The following is a 15,183-nucleotide window of genomic DNA, read 5'->3' as shown; positions in this document are numbered from 1 at the left end:
CACGCATTTCAAAAAAGGAGGTTTTATTCATTTTTATCAAATGTCTAGATATAAAATTGTTACCATTCCTCAAATTAAGAAAATGGCTTTGTATCTTTTGTGACAATCCACAAAAACCATGTTATAATACATTCTAAAATAGTCCGATTTGTTAACATTCTACAGTCATTTACATAATTTTGCATGAGGCCACAGCCATAGAAATTAAGATGACATGTCGAAGTACACAAGTTCTCAGTAAACCAGCTACACCAGTGATCCTCAACTAAAGCAGAAAACTAGCAGTATCCAAGAGACGTCAACATAATCTACCTCCACTTAGAACTACACGCTTTAAATAATAACTTTATAAAGCGAGTGCCAATATGTCAAACCTGTTATTCCAGCCAGAAAAATCATTTAAATAATGAAAAACTATATCCGCTCAACTAAATCAAGTTTGCACAAACTTCATTAGCTCATCCCATCAGTGTTAAAGGTGGCCCCCGATGAAGCACACTGTTTTCAGACATGCACTGGGCTCTGGATATTTTTTGGAAAATTGATGTGATGTGAGAACGCAAACGTCTGAGTCGGCTGCTTTTTTCCAGAACTTTTCCTGCTGGCCCCTGGTGAAATGTAAGAAAATGTCCAGAAAATGCACTTGGATCGATGCACACAAAAATGAAAGAAACTAAACAATAGAAATACCTCAGGATAAAAAAAGACAAGCCATACATGAAGAAGACGCAGAAGTCAGCTTTGCTTTCAAAGCTGGTGACAATTAGCAGTAAACAAAAACTATGTTAATGTCCTGCCTCATACATGCTCTACCCAATCTTATCTCCTGCTGCGTTCTTCATATGTGAAAGACAAACTTCATGTCTGAAAACAGCTTGACAGAATCATGCTGAATTTCAGGTAAAAGCGGAAATGGAACACCAAGTCCAATTTCCTAGAGACTTGACATTTTTTTAAACATACATAATTTAAAAACAATCAGTGGATGAGCATGTGCAGTGTGGTCAGTAGAGAGCTCTTGTAGAAGCACTTGACGCTTGTGGGTGTTATGTCAGGAGCCTTTGGAGCTTCTCTGTAGCAGGAGGGCGTTGCACACGTCGCACACCCGCACAGGCCGAGGGTAGGAAGGTAAGGCCAGTTCGTTGCTGGAGCAGTTGCTGCAGTAGATGTCCCCGCAGTTTCTGCAGTGGTGCTGCAAACACAAATATACGTCGCCAACTTTAAATGAGTGGTGGTCCATAATACAGAAAGAATAAATGAGAAGCAATGAAAAAGAAGCCTACCTTTCTGCGTGAGATGGAGAACTCCTTCAGGCACTGTTTGCATTGAGTGGCTTCATCATCCTTCAGCCAAGCCTGGCCCTGATGGAAGCAATGAAAGGACAAGACAAGGTTTCCCATGATGTTTTCAGAACAGAATCAATAATAAAAGTGCACCATCCACACCATCACATTTTACCTTCAGGGCTTTGTTGACCTCCTTGAAGTCCTCCATCTTGAGTTTAGACCTTTGATACAGATGAATGCAACATAAGAAAACATGACATTGACCAATAAACAAGATGATGAGGTCAAAAGCACTGACTGGCTGAGATGCAGTCCCATCTCCTGTAGAGCCTGTTCCTGTTGCTCACACCTCTGCTGCAGCTGCTTCTTCTCCTGCTTCAACTCCTGCAGCTCCTGCATCATCAGTCCACAGGAAACAAAGCATATCATCACAGCAATCCATGGATTTATCAAGTATTAGCTCATTTTAGAAAAACCTAAATAGGATAAACAATGTATTGCTCAGGCTGTTGCACCAATAACTACGGCAGTAAAACAAATGAGCAGGTTTGAGATGGAACCCAAGAATTCAAACAAATCTGCCATCTAGGGTAAAGAAAGACTACTGTATAGCGAGACTTAGAACTGCATATGAACTTTTCATTACAGTATAAAAAGGTTTTCATAATTTCTAATCCACCTCCAGCCTTAACTGACACCAACCCTGGTTTGTGTGACACTGACCGTGTTCAGGCCCTGCAGTTGTTGCAGCTGTGTGCGGAGCTCCATGCTATTGTCCTGTTCCCTCTGCAGAGCTTTTTGCAAACCTTGTCTCTGTTCCCGCTCAGTGCGCAGCTCCTTCTCTAAACCCAGTCTGTGCATAGAACAGGACATGGTATCTTAAGTTCAGCATACAAAGACTATAAAAGACCCATTTAAAGATTGGTTTAACACCAGTTGGTTTAGAGAACTGCATTTGATTTATTCAAGTAAAACAATTTAACTTCACTGGTAGACACAAATTTGGAGTTCTTTAACTTGCCCGAGGACATTTAGGCATGTGAACTGGTGAAGACAGGGATCGAAACCCAGATCTTCTGGTTAGTGGACTGGTTTTCTAAATGTGTTCATATTGTGAAAACACTTGTGCCTTGTTGCATTTCGCAGACCTGTAAGCTTGTTGAAAGGGAAGGAGTGTGTCCCCCTTGTATGACCACATAACACGAAAACTTAATTTCTGCATTTAAGATGGTACAGAAAGTTACTTGTTACTGTTGGATCTTTAAATGAACACATGTGAGCTCAGCTAGAGTAAGAACTACTCATAAACTATGTTATTTTAGCCATATTAGTACAATGTTTAAAATCTCATCTTCAGCATTGGCAGGCTTTGCCTTTATTCCAAGAACTGTGGAAATTTGTCGTGATGTTATTCCTCTGTATAATACTTCATAGTTTGTGAATGTATACTAAATAAACTTTTGCCTCTTAACCTTAGTGTATCGAGGTCAGTCAGTTGTTTCTGGAGATCATCTACTTTTCCCTCCAGCTCCACTCGCATGTCTTTGTCGGACTGGTCGCTCTGTTTGCGCTCCTGCTCCGAGTTCTGGAGTCTGTGGCCCCCAAAAGACCAAAAAGCAGAAAATTTCTTTAAGAAAATGTCAATATAAACACACATAAACTAACATGCACACAAACACATACCTCTGCTCTAGTTCCACCATTGCTTTCTCCATTTCATTCATCCTCTCCTCGAGCTGCACAGCCTCTGCCTGCTTTTTTTCTGCTTCTCGTTGCGAGTCCTCAAGAGTCACATAAGCTGAATAAACATGTGTTCTCTCTGAGTGGATGTACAAGTCAGAGAAATGCACGTTTGTCTACCTGAGCTCTGTGGACCATTTGCAGGTTAAGCGTCTTGACCTGGTCGAGCTGAAGTCGCAGGGCTGCCAGCGCGTCCTGTTTCTCATACGTGTCCTTCTCCAGCAACTTCATGGCCACCTCCATCTCCTGCTTAAACCCCACCTGCAGCTCCAACTCACGCTCCAGCTCCTAACATCACACATTGTCGGCACACAAACAACACAAGTCTAATTCAGTTCTGCAGTCTGTGAAACCTCTGTTGACAAGGCACTGAAGCTGCTTTGAGACATGCACTGATGTCCAGACATTTTCATGACATTTTCCAAATGGGCTGTATTTGAGAATGCAAATGTCCAAGTCAATTGGTCCAGACATTTTTCAGAACTTTTCCAGCCAGCCTCCTAGTAAAATGTCTGAGTGGGTCTGTGTAAGAATACGTCAGGAAAATGTCCAGAAAATTCACAGTGAGCAAATGGGATGTTGATGATGTTTCTAACACACGACATACGCAAAATATGTCAGGAAGAAAAAGTGTCCTGTTGGAATGACAATGAGATTCGAGAGCTGTTGGCGATAAGGGCTGACGCTGGCTCTTTTATTCATGTATTTTTAATATATGAATAAATGAGAGAGTGGAGACTAACTTGTAAATTGCTCCAATCCCCGTCTCATGCTCAACAAGTATCTTCTGCCTTCACCACATCCTCCCAAGAAGCAACACAGAGCAGCTGAGTCACTTTTTACTAACACATCCCTGTTATATTCTCATCCTCTAGCTGTTGAAAACTGACCAGGCGAATGTTTTTTTCCTCCTTATACTGCTTCCACACCACATTATACATCTCATCCAGGCCCTGTCGGGTCTGTTTGTATGTCTCCAGCTCCACCTGGCTGTCCTGAAGAGCTGCCTGAAAAGAAGAAAAGAGAAAAGAATGCAACATACAGTTTGTATGTTATTTATTTATGGAGTGGTGGAGCTAGCTACAGTTCCTTTTCAGACCTCTTCCTTTTTCTGGCTGGACTGCAGGATTGAGTCATTCGCTTTTCTCAGCTGCTCCTGTTCCTCCCGCAGAGAGTTGATTCTGTCCGTCGCTGCCGTCAGCTGAGAGAAAGAAAAACAAACACTCGTCAGTCAGGTGAAAAACACACAATCCAGGGCACACAGGTGCTGCATTTACAAGCAATCGCACAACTGTTTGCACACAGTTTCTCTGACCTCCTCCACAAGTTTGCTGTTGGTCTTCTCTATAGAGTCCATCTTAGCCTGAAGGTCAGTGACGGTGCCGCTTAAGTTACGATTCAACTCCTCTATGTAGTGCTTCTGATCCAATATGGCGGTCATCTTTGCATCACTAACAGAGAAAGAGGGTTTGATAGGCAAAAGGTTTGTTTGAAATCCAATGATTATCATGCAAGAGCCGTTCAAAACATGAAGAAACCCAGTGTGGATAAGATGCTCAGTCCACTTACTCTTTTTGAGTCTCACTTTTGGCTGGATCTTTCAGGTAAAGGGAAAAGTCAATGACTCCCACCTAAATGGGAAAGAGAAACCATTCACTGTGTGCCCAGATCAACTTGTTTCTCCAAGAGAAGATGAGGTGTGGGACTGCTGGGATGTGTCGGCCCAAAGCACTCACCTGAGAATCAAGATCCTCCCCTTTAATACAGAGATTTGCATCAATTACGTTGAGGCCCACCAGCAGTCCCCCAATGACCGCCCCCTCCTCCTCCATCATCAACGCTCCAGAGTCATAAAACTCACTAGAACATGGGAAAACAGATGTGGAATGATCTGCAAGTAGTCAGTGTAAAATGCCTGGTGCTGAACCTGCATAACTGATCAGTCTAAGGCCCTGTTCAGACCTGGTATAAACATCCTTATTGAGAGATCTGATCACAAGGTGACGGTGTTAAGTTTGTGTGTTCACACCGGACATTAAAAAAAGAGTCCTGAATGTCTCCTGTGACCACTTGTAATCAGATGTCACTTCCCTGCTCAAAATACAAATAATCACGACTTTCAATCTCACCAATTTATGTTGTTTTTACTCAGTTTGAGTTTATAGATTTGTCAGATTACAATGTTTTGTGTGTGTGTCGGCACGAGAGAGAGAAAGAGAGCGAGCGAGTGGAGTCAAGAGGGACTGAATGAATGCGCGCAACTGAGACAAAGGATTTCACCAATTCAAGAAAAGAATCTATCATTATACGGAGATCAGTGTTTATATTGTGGCTGAAGACAAATCGATGTATGGACCCTTGAAAAGTAAAAGTATGGTTGACCTGTAGCGGGTCAGAGACGACAGCTGAGTCCGCGGTCCTTCATATGTGGTCCAGGACGTGTGTTTACATTCAGACAGCGAAAAGGATGTGGCCACATGCGTCCCAGATGCGCCCTCTACATGTGGTTTGAGTGATCAGATCTCAGGACACATTGAGGACGCATTTGGGCGACTTCAGACATGTCCTTAGCGCTGAGCACTTGTGATAAGATCACTCAGGACGGATGTTAATAGCAGGTCTGAACTGGGTCTAACTAACCTCAGGAGGTCCTTTCGGTCCAGCAAAGCTTTCATATAGTCAGCTACTTTCTTCTGCATGAGCGCCAAATGCAGCCAAGCCCTTCCTCTACCCAAACCGGTCCTGAAAGAGAATACATTAATATATAACAGGTGTTAAGCATATACTTCACATTGTAGGTTTACTGAACAACTTTGTGCAGTAGCATACTTAATGCTGGGCATGTCTCGAGCACTCGTGGCAATGTTAACGGACTCTGGACACAACTTCTCAACCAGTTCCAGGGGTCCCCATATGGACTTGTTCTGACCAATGAAAGACTTCTTGGCTGAAAAAGAAACGGGAAAGGTCGTTTTTGCACGCTCCTATTGTCTTGTCAAGTCAACTTCATTTATATAGCACATTTAAAAACAACCGATTGTTGTACAGTAAAAGAAGACAATGCAAAATACAAAAAAGAACACTAACAAGCATAAAATAAGCATAGAATAAAATAAAAATGCTATGATGTGGAGTTTGGTCTTAAATATATGTACAGAAGGAAAGCACTTAACAGAAGACTGTTCCAAAGTTTTGGGAGCACCTCCAGCGAACGCACGATCAATGCTATCCTACCCCATATTGTGACATAACCTTAAATATAAATGAATTCTGTTCCATGGTCTGTCTCACCTTTCAGGCCATGTTTGAGGCAATGCTCCAGGACGACAAAGAACTGCTGCAGAGGAGGGTACTCTGAGTCCAGCGTCCTGCCCAGACTCAAGGAGGACTGAATCAACACTTTGATGCTCAGCTTCATCATGCTGAGGAGGTTGGATCTCTCTATTGTCATGGGGTCTTTGGGGGGCAGGACTGGAACAGATGCAATGTAAGTGGGATCAGGAAAACAAATGCTAAACATGGTGGGAATATCTGAAATAACTCATAAACACATCAAGAAGTGATAAACACAAAGGGTGTGAACACAACCCGTAGAATCACGGTTTCGCTCATGAGGTCACATGTCCTGGCAGCTGACAGCAGAGAGGGAGTCACACAGATCGACCCTGACTGTGGTGTTTTTTAAAAACTTTGGTTCGACAGAAAGTGCTAGCTTTGGTGTCAAATGTTAAAAAACAGTCGCAGCGTACCAGGAAGTTTTTTAGAAGTAGTGATGAGACCATTTTCCGGCTCCTTCTCCGTCGGGGAGCTCGCAGCGGACCCCAGAGAATGACTCCTCGGGCCGGCAGCGTAGCTCACCCCGCTGCTAATCGTCTCCGTGGCCTTCCGAGCCAGTGACAGGATGGGGGCCGACCAGGTGCTCTCTGCCGCCGCCGGAGTCGGCTTCTCCGGCGGGCCCAGCGCGTCGCTGCCGTCTGAGTCGCTGTCGGTCGCCCCTGCCGAAGCTTGGGGCTCGTGTAGCTGTAGATCAGTGTCATCGTTCCCTGCAGCTGTGTTTACTTCCCCTGACTCGTCGGCCATGTTTGTGTCCCCTCCCCTCCGCCCCAGTGCTCATGTGACCAGATGGGACGAATCAGCCATGTCGTCAGAGCTTCATTCTTCTTCTATGGATTTATGGCTTTTGGCGGTTAGTCAGTTAGTGTATGAGTTTGTTACCGCCACCTACTGGACAGAAGTATTCTCCTCCGCCAAGGAGGTCATGCTTTCTCTGTTTTCTCTGTGAATGAGCAGGATTAGGCGAAAACTACCGGACGGATTCCCACCAAACTTAGTGGAAAGATGCAACAAAGTTCAGGACAGAAGTCATTAATTTGGTAGGGATCTGAACCAAGGGGCGGATCCGGGATTTTGTATTGTTTGAAATTACGAGATAGGTTTTTTTTCTTTTTGACATTTTCCACAATTTCTCAGAGAATAATTCAAAACACTTGATGAAAAAATGTCATCATGTTTAGAGGATTGATATTTATGAATGTGTCTGGATCTTATTGACTTTAATACATTTGTATGTTGTTTTATAAGGGGGATGTCGCATTCGCTCTACTGGCTGCCTTTCTAGTTTTCTTTAAATGAATGCCCCCATAAAAATTCTGTAAAAACTGGCCCATAGTTGAATCTAATTCCTGATTCCTGGTACTGACCTTTTACCACCAAGTGGTTTTAGTACCTAAATTATCAGTTGTCGAAAAAAACAAACAGCTAGGTGTAGATGAAGGACCGTTGGGTTTTTGCACAGATTAGAATGAGCTTTAGAGGTGCTGGTAGATTTTATTAGCTTTGCACAGAACAAGCCTTTTCACCCTTTCTGTCTTTATGCTCATCTGAAGGCAACAAATAATTCAATAACAAATCTTTTTGCTTGTGATCATTGATTTTTCCTCTAAAATGTTTTCAACAGAAAAGAAAAAGGTGGTACAGTTCTGACAGCAAAGCTCCTGTTCTGTTGTTTTATGTCATATATACTCTTTTTTGTGTGTCATTCAACTCAACAGTCCAGGCATTCAAAGATTGTGCAGTACATAGAAAAGTATCATTAAGCTTCCTTGGTGTAAACCAGTACTTCACAGCAACAATGTGGTGGATTTTTCCTTTAAGTTGGGGCTAAGAGCTCGAGGAACAGTATCATGGGAGATGATAGATGTTAGTGGGTCGCACGCCTCGTGGCAGCTGACATTGCACATTCAGACATTGGAGTGTGGATCAGGTGGCTAAGTTTAAACTTTCCTGGTTGGTATATTTTGAAGGTTTATTCTGTGCCACAATCGATTATGATGTTATTCACTTCTTTTAAGTATGGTGGTAGATTCCCACATTTGGTTTTGAGAGAGAAGTTGGTCAGTCTCTGTTAGCTCATTTTTCTAGTTATGGTGTTGGCTCTAAAAGAATGTCTGTAGTTTCTGTTTTGGGAGTTTTCCCCCCTGCTCGGTTTCAGACAGCATATTCTATTGAGGGAATCCTTTGTTTCAATTATAGTGTGGTGGTGAACGTGGGTAGAGCATTCTGCCGTTGACTTCCCAGCCCACTGAGGTAGAGGTGTAACAGTTTCCCACAATTAGCCTCTCGAAGACTAGGGTTCAGTTTGGTAGTATTTGGTGCGATAGGTCTGGGGATTGGACTCCAGTTTTTGCCATTCTTAAGCTGAACCTGTTGCACTGTTTGACCTGTACTTGCTGGTAAGTAATTTCCAACATGAGCTCTAATGTGGAAGATTTTATTCAGACTCCTTCAGTGGAGTGAATGGATCCGTTTACAAATGAAAAGTTGACAAATGTTTGACAGAAAACATACAGTACATAAATACTTTTCTGAAAAATAAAGTGATGGCAGATGGGGTTTTGTTCAAAAATGTGACAAAACAGGATGTGATTTTTCCTGCAGTGACGTTTGAACAACAACAAAAAAGGAACAAGACAAAATGATGGAATTAGAGATGATGAAACAAAGTCATGAACTGGAGCAATATAAACTGCAGCTGATCTGTGAGGGAAGAACAGACTGATCAGACAACCCAAGTTCTTCCACAGATCTTTTCAACCCAAAAAAACTTTCTGTAAATCCGGAGAATCATTTTAATGTGAAATTAAATGTGAGATTATGTGTGGTAGGTTGTAGACTTATAAATGTAAAATAAATTGTGTAATCTTATTTATTGACCAAACAGCTTCCTTCTTTCACCACGTGGTGGCGCAAACAATCTGTACTATTCTCACTTCTGGACCCTCTCACAAGATGCTTCAGTCCAGTTTGGACTGGGCAGTTATCACTATTTTTTTTATTGTATGGTTGTCGTCTATCTATCTAGTCACTTACAAAAATTTACTTTTTTAAAACTCTTTCTAACATCCTCATAATTTAAAAAGGGACCGGCTTTCCAAAACGTGAGCAGTGATAGTATGACAAAGATCAAATGTATCTATATTTCACTTTTCTTGACAAAGTTACAAAGTACTTCACATGAAGAACAAATGAGATTAAAAGAACAGCAACCAAAACCACAGAAAGATGATCATATATTATAATAGGTTAAAGCTTTAAGAAGAGGATGGGAACAGATGAATATATACATATACAGGTTGTACCGAGCAAGGCAAGGCAAGGCAAGGCAAGGCAAGGCACAACCCACCCACACACACACACACACACACACACACGCGCAACACACACACACACACACACACACACACACACACACACACACACGCACACAAACACAAACACACACACACACATTTATACATGCAGTGAGACAGAGAGAGAGAGAGAGAGAGAGAGAGAGAGATGCTCAAATAGTAAAAAATAAGTACAGAAACACAAAAGAATATTTACACTAATCAAATAAATCAAGAGAAAAAAATATTTTTCAAGTTTTGGTATCATGCATTTTGGCAAATAACATCCCGTGAGTCTTAAATATATATCTTCAGAAAGAGTATAATCAGTGGAAAAAGGAAAGTTAAGTAATGCAAGAGGGGCCACTTGGTAGAATTAAGTGTTTGGGCTGATCCACGGATGACAAAAATACATTATTATTATTGTAGGTAAAATCATATCCTCCACATGATCAATATCTAAGTTGGCCTTATTCTGTTTCCATTAGCTTCTTACTGTGGCTCCAACCAAAGATTCAAAAATGATGAGCTATCCAACTATTACTTAATTCCTATCTAGTACTAATATCTTTATACCGTTTATAAATCCAGACTTTTGACAGTGCACACCCTCACACACACACCCTCACACACACACACTTACACACACACACTGTGGGCGTGGTGAAGTGATGTGCCCATAAATACCGCGGTGCCTCTGTGCAGACGCTCTTTTCCTCGCTGCGCTCCTCTGTCTCTCTCCCTCCAGAAGAAAACACCAAACAGACGGAGTCCATTCAAACCAACACTCCGAGAAAAAAGACCCAAACCACGAGAGGAGGAGTATTTAGAGCCCGGAACAGGTGGAAGGAATACAACTTGTTGGTTTCTGTTTTTCTTTTGAAAACAACTAAAAGTGACTGGAAGGTTTTTATGGGGGGAGGAATGATGAGGATTTTCAGCGCCGCGCTCCTGATGCTCGTTCACGCCTTGGGTAAGTTTCACGTGCACTCAGATAACAAGTGTGTTTATTTGCGTGTTGACTGGGATCCGGATCATGTGTGATGTTTTCTGTGAATACCGGAGTTACGCCGTCTCCTCCTGGTTCTGTAAGACGCAATAATCCTCTGGAGGCTTATAACGCGTCTTCTCAAACTCCGGAGCGGAGCTTTTCATGATGCCAGGCTATTCAGGAGCTAATGGGGTCATCTCTCTTATTTTAGAGCATGCTTTATGTAACTGGATACATTTATTTTTAACTCATATTCTTGCCTGACATTAGCTAACTGTCTGTCCATGCATTTTGTGTGCGTGTGTGTGTTATGAGACAGTGTGGGTATATGCCAACTTTTATTTGCCTCCCCTTATACCTCACACTTAAATTGTCCCACCTTTTTGGCCACTTTCCACTCTACCTAAGTGCTCATGAGCAAGGCAGTGGATACCCATCAACCCCTGAGACCATCATGCCTTGCATCTGTGCATTTCCCAACGGGGCTCAGGCAGGATTGCACTTCCAAACCCACAGCTCTGGCCTGCATGGTGCTCCCTTGTACACAACATGTTACAACTTGCCCGTAGAGGTCCGCCCACCTTTTGGCACAGTGTTCACTGACTGTTCCCGGTAGAGGAAGAAGAGTGTCTGGGGTGTTTTTAAAGTCTGAGCTGTTAAACCAAACTCACCTGCAGGTTTTAACATTTTTTAACACTCTCTCTCTCTCTCTCTCTTTCTCCTCCAGTGGTGTCCAGACCGACCAGCGGTGCTGCGGTGGACAGGTATGAGAGTGACAGGCAGCAGCACACCGTCATCAACTTCATGGACACAACCAAAGACAGGAGGGCAGAGGGTGAGAGCACGAGCGCGACGACGGTGGAGCATGGCCAGGGAGGCGAGGAAGAGTACGACGATGAATACTACTATGAAGACGAGTATGAGGATGGCATATCTGGAGACTATGACATGGGGGTGCCACGAGGTAAACGCAGTCACTTGCCTGTTTTTTTTCTTCATTTTCTCACATTTCTCACACAGACCATGACGTGTAATTCTGCTTTTGCTCCATTTTTTGGTTTCAGTGTCCAAGTCGAGCCAACCCAAAGACCCGTCTGCCATCCTGGAGACTGAGAGCATAGAAGGAAAGAGGAGGAGGGGAAAGGGGAGAAAGAGGGCGAAAGGAAAGGGACAGAAGAGGAACCCGTGCCTGAAGAAGTACAAGGATTTCTGCATTCATGGCACCTGCCAGTACCATAGGAACATCCGCCAACCGGCCTGTGTGTAAGTATCAGCTCTGCACCCCGCCCTCTATTCAGGAATCTAACCATCCACTGAATTATTCACCTCTTAACTGATTCCCTCTCCTCCTCTTTCCGCAGGTGCCACCCGAACTACTCTGGCGAAAGGTGTGAGTTCATCACGCTGCCCGTGCAGTCCCCCGAGGGATACAACCGGACCACGGCTCTGGCTGTGGTGGCCGTGGTGCTGTCGTCCGTGTGCCTCACCATCATAGGACTTTTATTAATGCTCAGGTGAGTGAAACGCTCACAAACACACCCTCTCGACCATTTACATGCAGATTAAGTATGTATTCTGAATATAATATTCTGAACAAGCTCCTTTTCTTTTGCTTTCTCACAGGTTTCACAAGCGAGGGGCGTATGACGTAGAGAACGAGGAGAAGGTCAAACTGGGGTTAGCATCCAACCACTGAAGAGACAATGAGAGGTGAGTGGTCAGGAGGAAAAGGACCACAAACATACATTGACAAACGTTTTTCTTTCCTCTTAATTACCTGAATGAAATTTGCTCATTGTCTCTGTTTGTTTTGTTTTTTTCATGTCAGACAAAGATGCAGAAATTCTACCTCAAAATAGAAAAAGAGAAGGGAACCAGAGAAAGAGGAGGTCCTACAGGAAAAAAGGAACGTACGCAAAGAAAAAGGAACAGAGGGTGTTGTCTGTGTGATCCTCCACTGGACGTTCAGGCGAACCTGTGTCCCTGTAGAACTCAGAAGTAAAAGCGGGGCCGTCTGTTACTGGAATACTCAATGGCCCCAGACGATGGAGCGGAGACATGACGAGTGTGAGGTGATGAAGATGAAGGAAGGAACCGGGGGAGAAGAGGAAGGGACAAGTCTAGACTCTGTGCTGCTTCTTGACTGTGTGAAAAGTCATCTCAGACTGAACTGAACAAGAAACGTTTTTTTCTTTTTTGGGAAAATGGGAGCTCAACCTGGATTTTTTTTGTTTGTTTTACAAGTCCATCTTTTTTTTGTGTACAGTAAACGATATATTTATAATTCTAATTTATTTATTTAAGCTAACTGTATTTATAGAGATTTTTAACCGCCCTCTGCAGTTTTTAAAATAATGATGTTACAGTTGTTTTTATATTCCTTATTGGACGATATTTATTTATAAACACAAAAGCAAAAAAACGTGGAAGCTCCTCTTAAGTATTTCATGGAAAAAGAGATATGATGTACAAACACCTTAAATTGTTGGCACTCAATAGATGATCAATCGTACTGTGATTAATAAATTGATCATTGAATTGATATAATGTTTTTTTAAATTATTATTCGGTGGGGTATCAATTAAAGCAAAACACCACTCACACAGCAATACACCTGGAAAACTCCTGCCAGTTGGATCTGTCAGTGTCTAAGCAGCTCCACTGTAACCGGTGGGGGGTTCATCGCCTTGCTCAAAGGCACAGAGGTAATGGTAATGAGCGAAGAGGGGGGAGGCCCTGCTCTTTCACTTTCCCCACTTAAATGTATCCTGCAGGTTCGGGGATCTTTAGGCTTAGTGTTATGAGTCAGTGTCATTACATTATGATGCAGCTTACTGGCTATGTATTGATTATAGGCAACATTAACACTGCACTCAGCGTATGTATTGCTAAGAAACTTTTTAAAAGGGAGTCAAGAAAATAAAATGCACTGTAGCAGGAATTTGGTATAAATACTTTGTACTGTCATGTTGTCTTATCATCATCATCAGAGGAGGAGAACCTCCCTCACATCCGAGTTAAGCTGTCATGGGAAAAAATGTGAATTCAAGTGTTCCACCCTTTCAAATCCTGTCCTGCAGTTTTGAAGTGATTTTTATTTATGTGATTTTTTTTTTTTTCAGAGCAAGCAAAAATAAAAAAAGATTATCTGAATTTTTGACTCTTAACCTTCATTACTTCTCTCTGCAATCAATACCTGAATATCACACTGTGTTCTTTAGGCATTAATAGGAGTGTCAGATGTTGCGCTGAAAAGATCGGTTGTGTAAGGTCAGGTTTATTTTGGCTCTTTGGTTCCCTTCCTGAGTCGGAGAGCGTATTAATGTGATATTTTAAAGTGGCCGGTCTGGATGATGATAACACTCTGTTCTTTTGGCCAGTTATAGTAAACATAATATTTTATTTCCTGTCAGTGACGTGAGATCGGCCGCATTTAACCAAAGCACCTGTATCCTGGCTATCGGTGCCGTTATGGTCACTGCTCACATGACAAATATTTTTAGTCAGTGCTGCAAAGAGCATATGGAGGAAGAAAGACTTGTTAGTTTGTAATGTTCAAATCGGCACAGGATGTGGAATGGGGATAACTGCATTTAATCACAGAATGTATCGTTTAACAAATGATTCTTGCTAAATTAATATTCTCATCAGAGCAAATGCTAAACACAGACGTTATCAGTCCCATGTGTTGACAACAGCATCACTGATCAATCCCGTTGAGTGCGGTCGGGACTCACTTACAGCTGTGTGTGTGTACCAAGCCGCGCGGGACAGATGTGCGGCGTGTGGGCCCGGGAGCACCTGATGTTCAGCCGCAGCGCATCATGCCACAGCACCACACACCATTACTCACACAGCCAACAGATGTCATGTTCAAAGACACACCACCAGCTATAACATCTGAGACCTCAACCCTGGATGCCACAGAGTTCAGAGAGACCACATACGGCAAATACTAGCAGGACAATGCTGTCATGTATGCTGCAGGCAGCTTTAATGGGGGATAAGGAGAGTCAAAAGACCCAGCTGGACTCAAAGGCAGGCTGAGATCCAGCCAAATGTTAGTCATCCCTTGAAGTCACCTCTTACTCGGATGTTGTTACACTGTGTGAGTGTGTGTGAGCGTGTGTGAGCGTGTGTGTGTGAGGGGAAATGCGGTAGGGTAATGCTTTGGTGATGTGTCTGTGTGGGTTAACCAAACCATTGCAAGCAAAAACCTGCAGCAAAACAGCAATGTTGACGATGTTTACTATGGGATCATTTTCAACACTGTTTTGTGGCTTTGATTCCCATACGTTATATATATACTGGATAAACAAGATGCTGTCGGACTCTAATGTTCACACTGGGAGATGGTAGTTGAGGGCAGATGTTCAGCTGAAGCTTAAGGGTGTGGTACCTGATTCAGAACTCAGCACTCCTCATACTAGTTGTTGAGTAACTGAGACGTGTTGAGTATTTATCTTTCTCAGGGGAAAATAGCAATTGCGTCAACTTT

At 42.8% G+C, this 15,183-nt stretch overlaps 2 protein-coding genes across 2 annotated transcripts; one reads left to right on the top strand and one right to left on the bottom strand.

The window, feature by feature from the left end:
• Positions 1 to 6: 6 nt before the first annotated feature.
• Positions 7 to 7,139, bottom strand: rufy1 (RUN and FYVE domain containing 1). Its single transcript, XM_035160735.2, has 17 exons — positions 6,776 to 7,139; positions 6,318 to 6,497; positions 5,856 to 5,973; positions 5,667 to 5,768; positions 4,763 to 4,886; positions 4,596 to 4,657; positions 4,342 to 4,477; positions 4,126 to 4,227; positions 3,917 to 4,033; positions 3,147 to 3,314; positions 2,970 to 3,067; positions 2,759 to 2,878; positions 2,010 to 2,139; positions 1,585 to 1,679; positions 1,459 to 1,507; positions 1,284 to 1,361; positions 7 to 1,192 (listed from the first exon to the last, which is right to left on the bottom strand). The coding sequence occupies exons 1-17, from the start codon at positions 7,104 to 7,106 to the stop codon at positions 1,052 to 1,054; spliced, it is 2,151 nt and encodes a 716-aa protein (XP_035016626.1). The 5' UTR covers positions 7,107 to 7,139; the 3' UTR covers positions 7 to 1,051.
• A 3,263-nt stretch (positions 7,140 to 10,402) lies between these two features.
• On the top strand, positions 10,403 to 13,838 carry hbegfa (heparin-binding EGF-like growth factor a). Its single transcript, XM_035160742.2, has 6 exons — positions 10,403 to 10,667; positions 11,413 to 11,649; positions 11,750 to 11,948; positions 12,047 to 12,199; positions 12,309 to 12,395; positions 12,514 to 13,838. The coding sequence occupies exons 1-5, from the start codon at positions 10,607 to 10,609 to the stop codon at positions 12,379 to 12,381; spliced, it is 723 nt and encodes a 240-aa protein (XP_035016633.1). The 5' UTR covers positions 10,403 to 10,606; the 3' UTR covers positions 12,382 to 12,395; positions 12,514 to 13,838.
• The last annotated feature ends 1,345 nt before the right edge of the window (positions 13,839 to 15,183 follow it).

Source organism: Hippoglossus stenolepis, chromosome 7, assembly GCF_022539355.2.
Source record: "Hippoglossus stenolepis isolate QCI-W04-F060 chromosome 7, HSTE1.2, whole genome shotgun sequence".
NCBI lineage: Eukaryota > Metazoa > Chordata > Actinopteri > Pleuronectiformes > Pleuronectidae > Hippoglossus > Hippoglossus stenolepis.
Note: the sequence above shows the minus strand (reverse complement) of the source record. Positions and strands in the feature narration are given on the sequence as shown.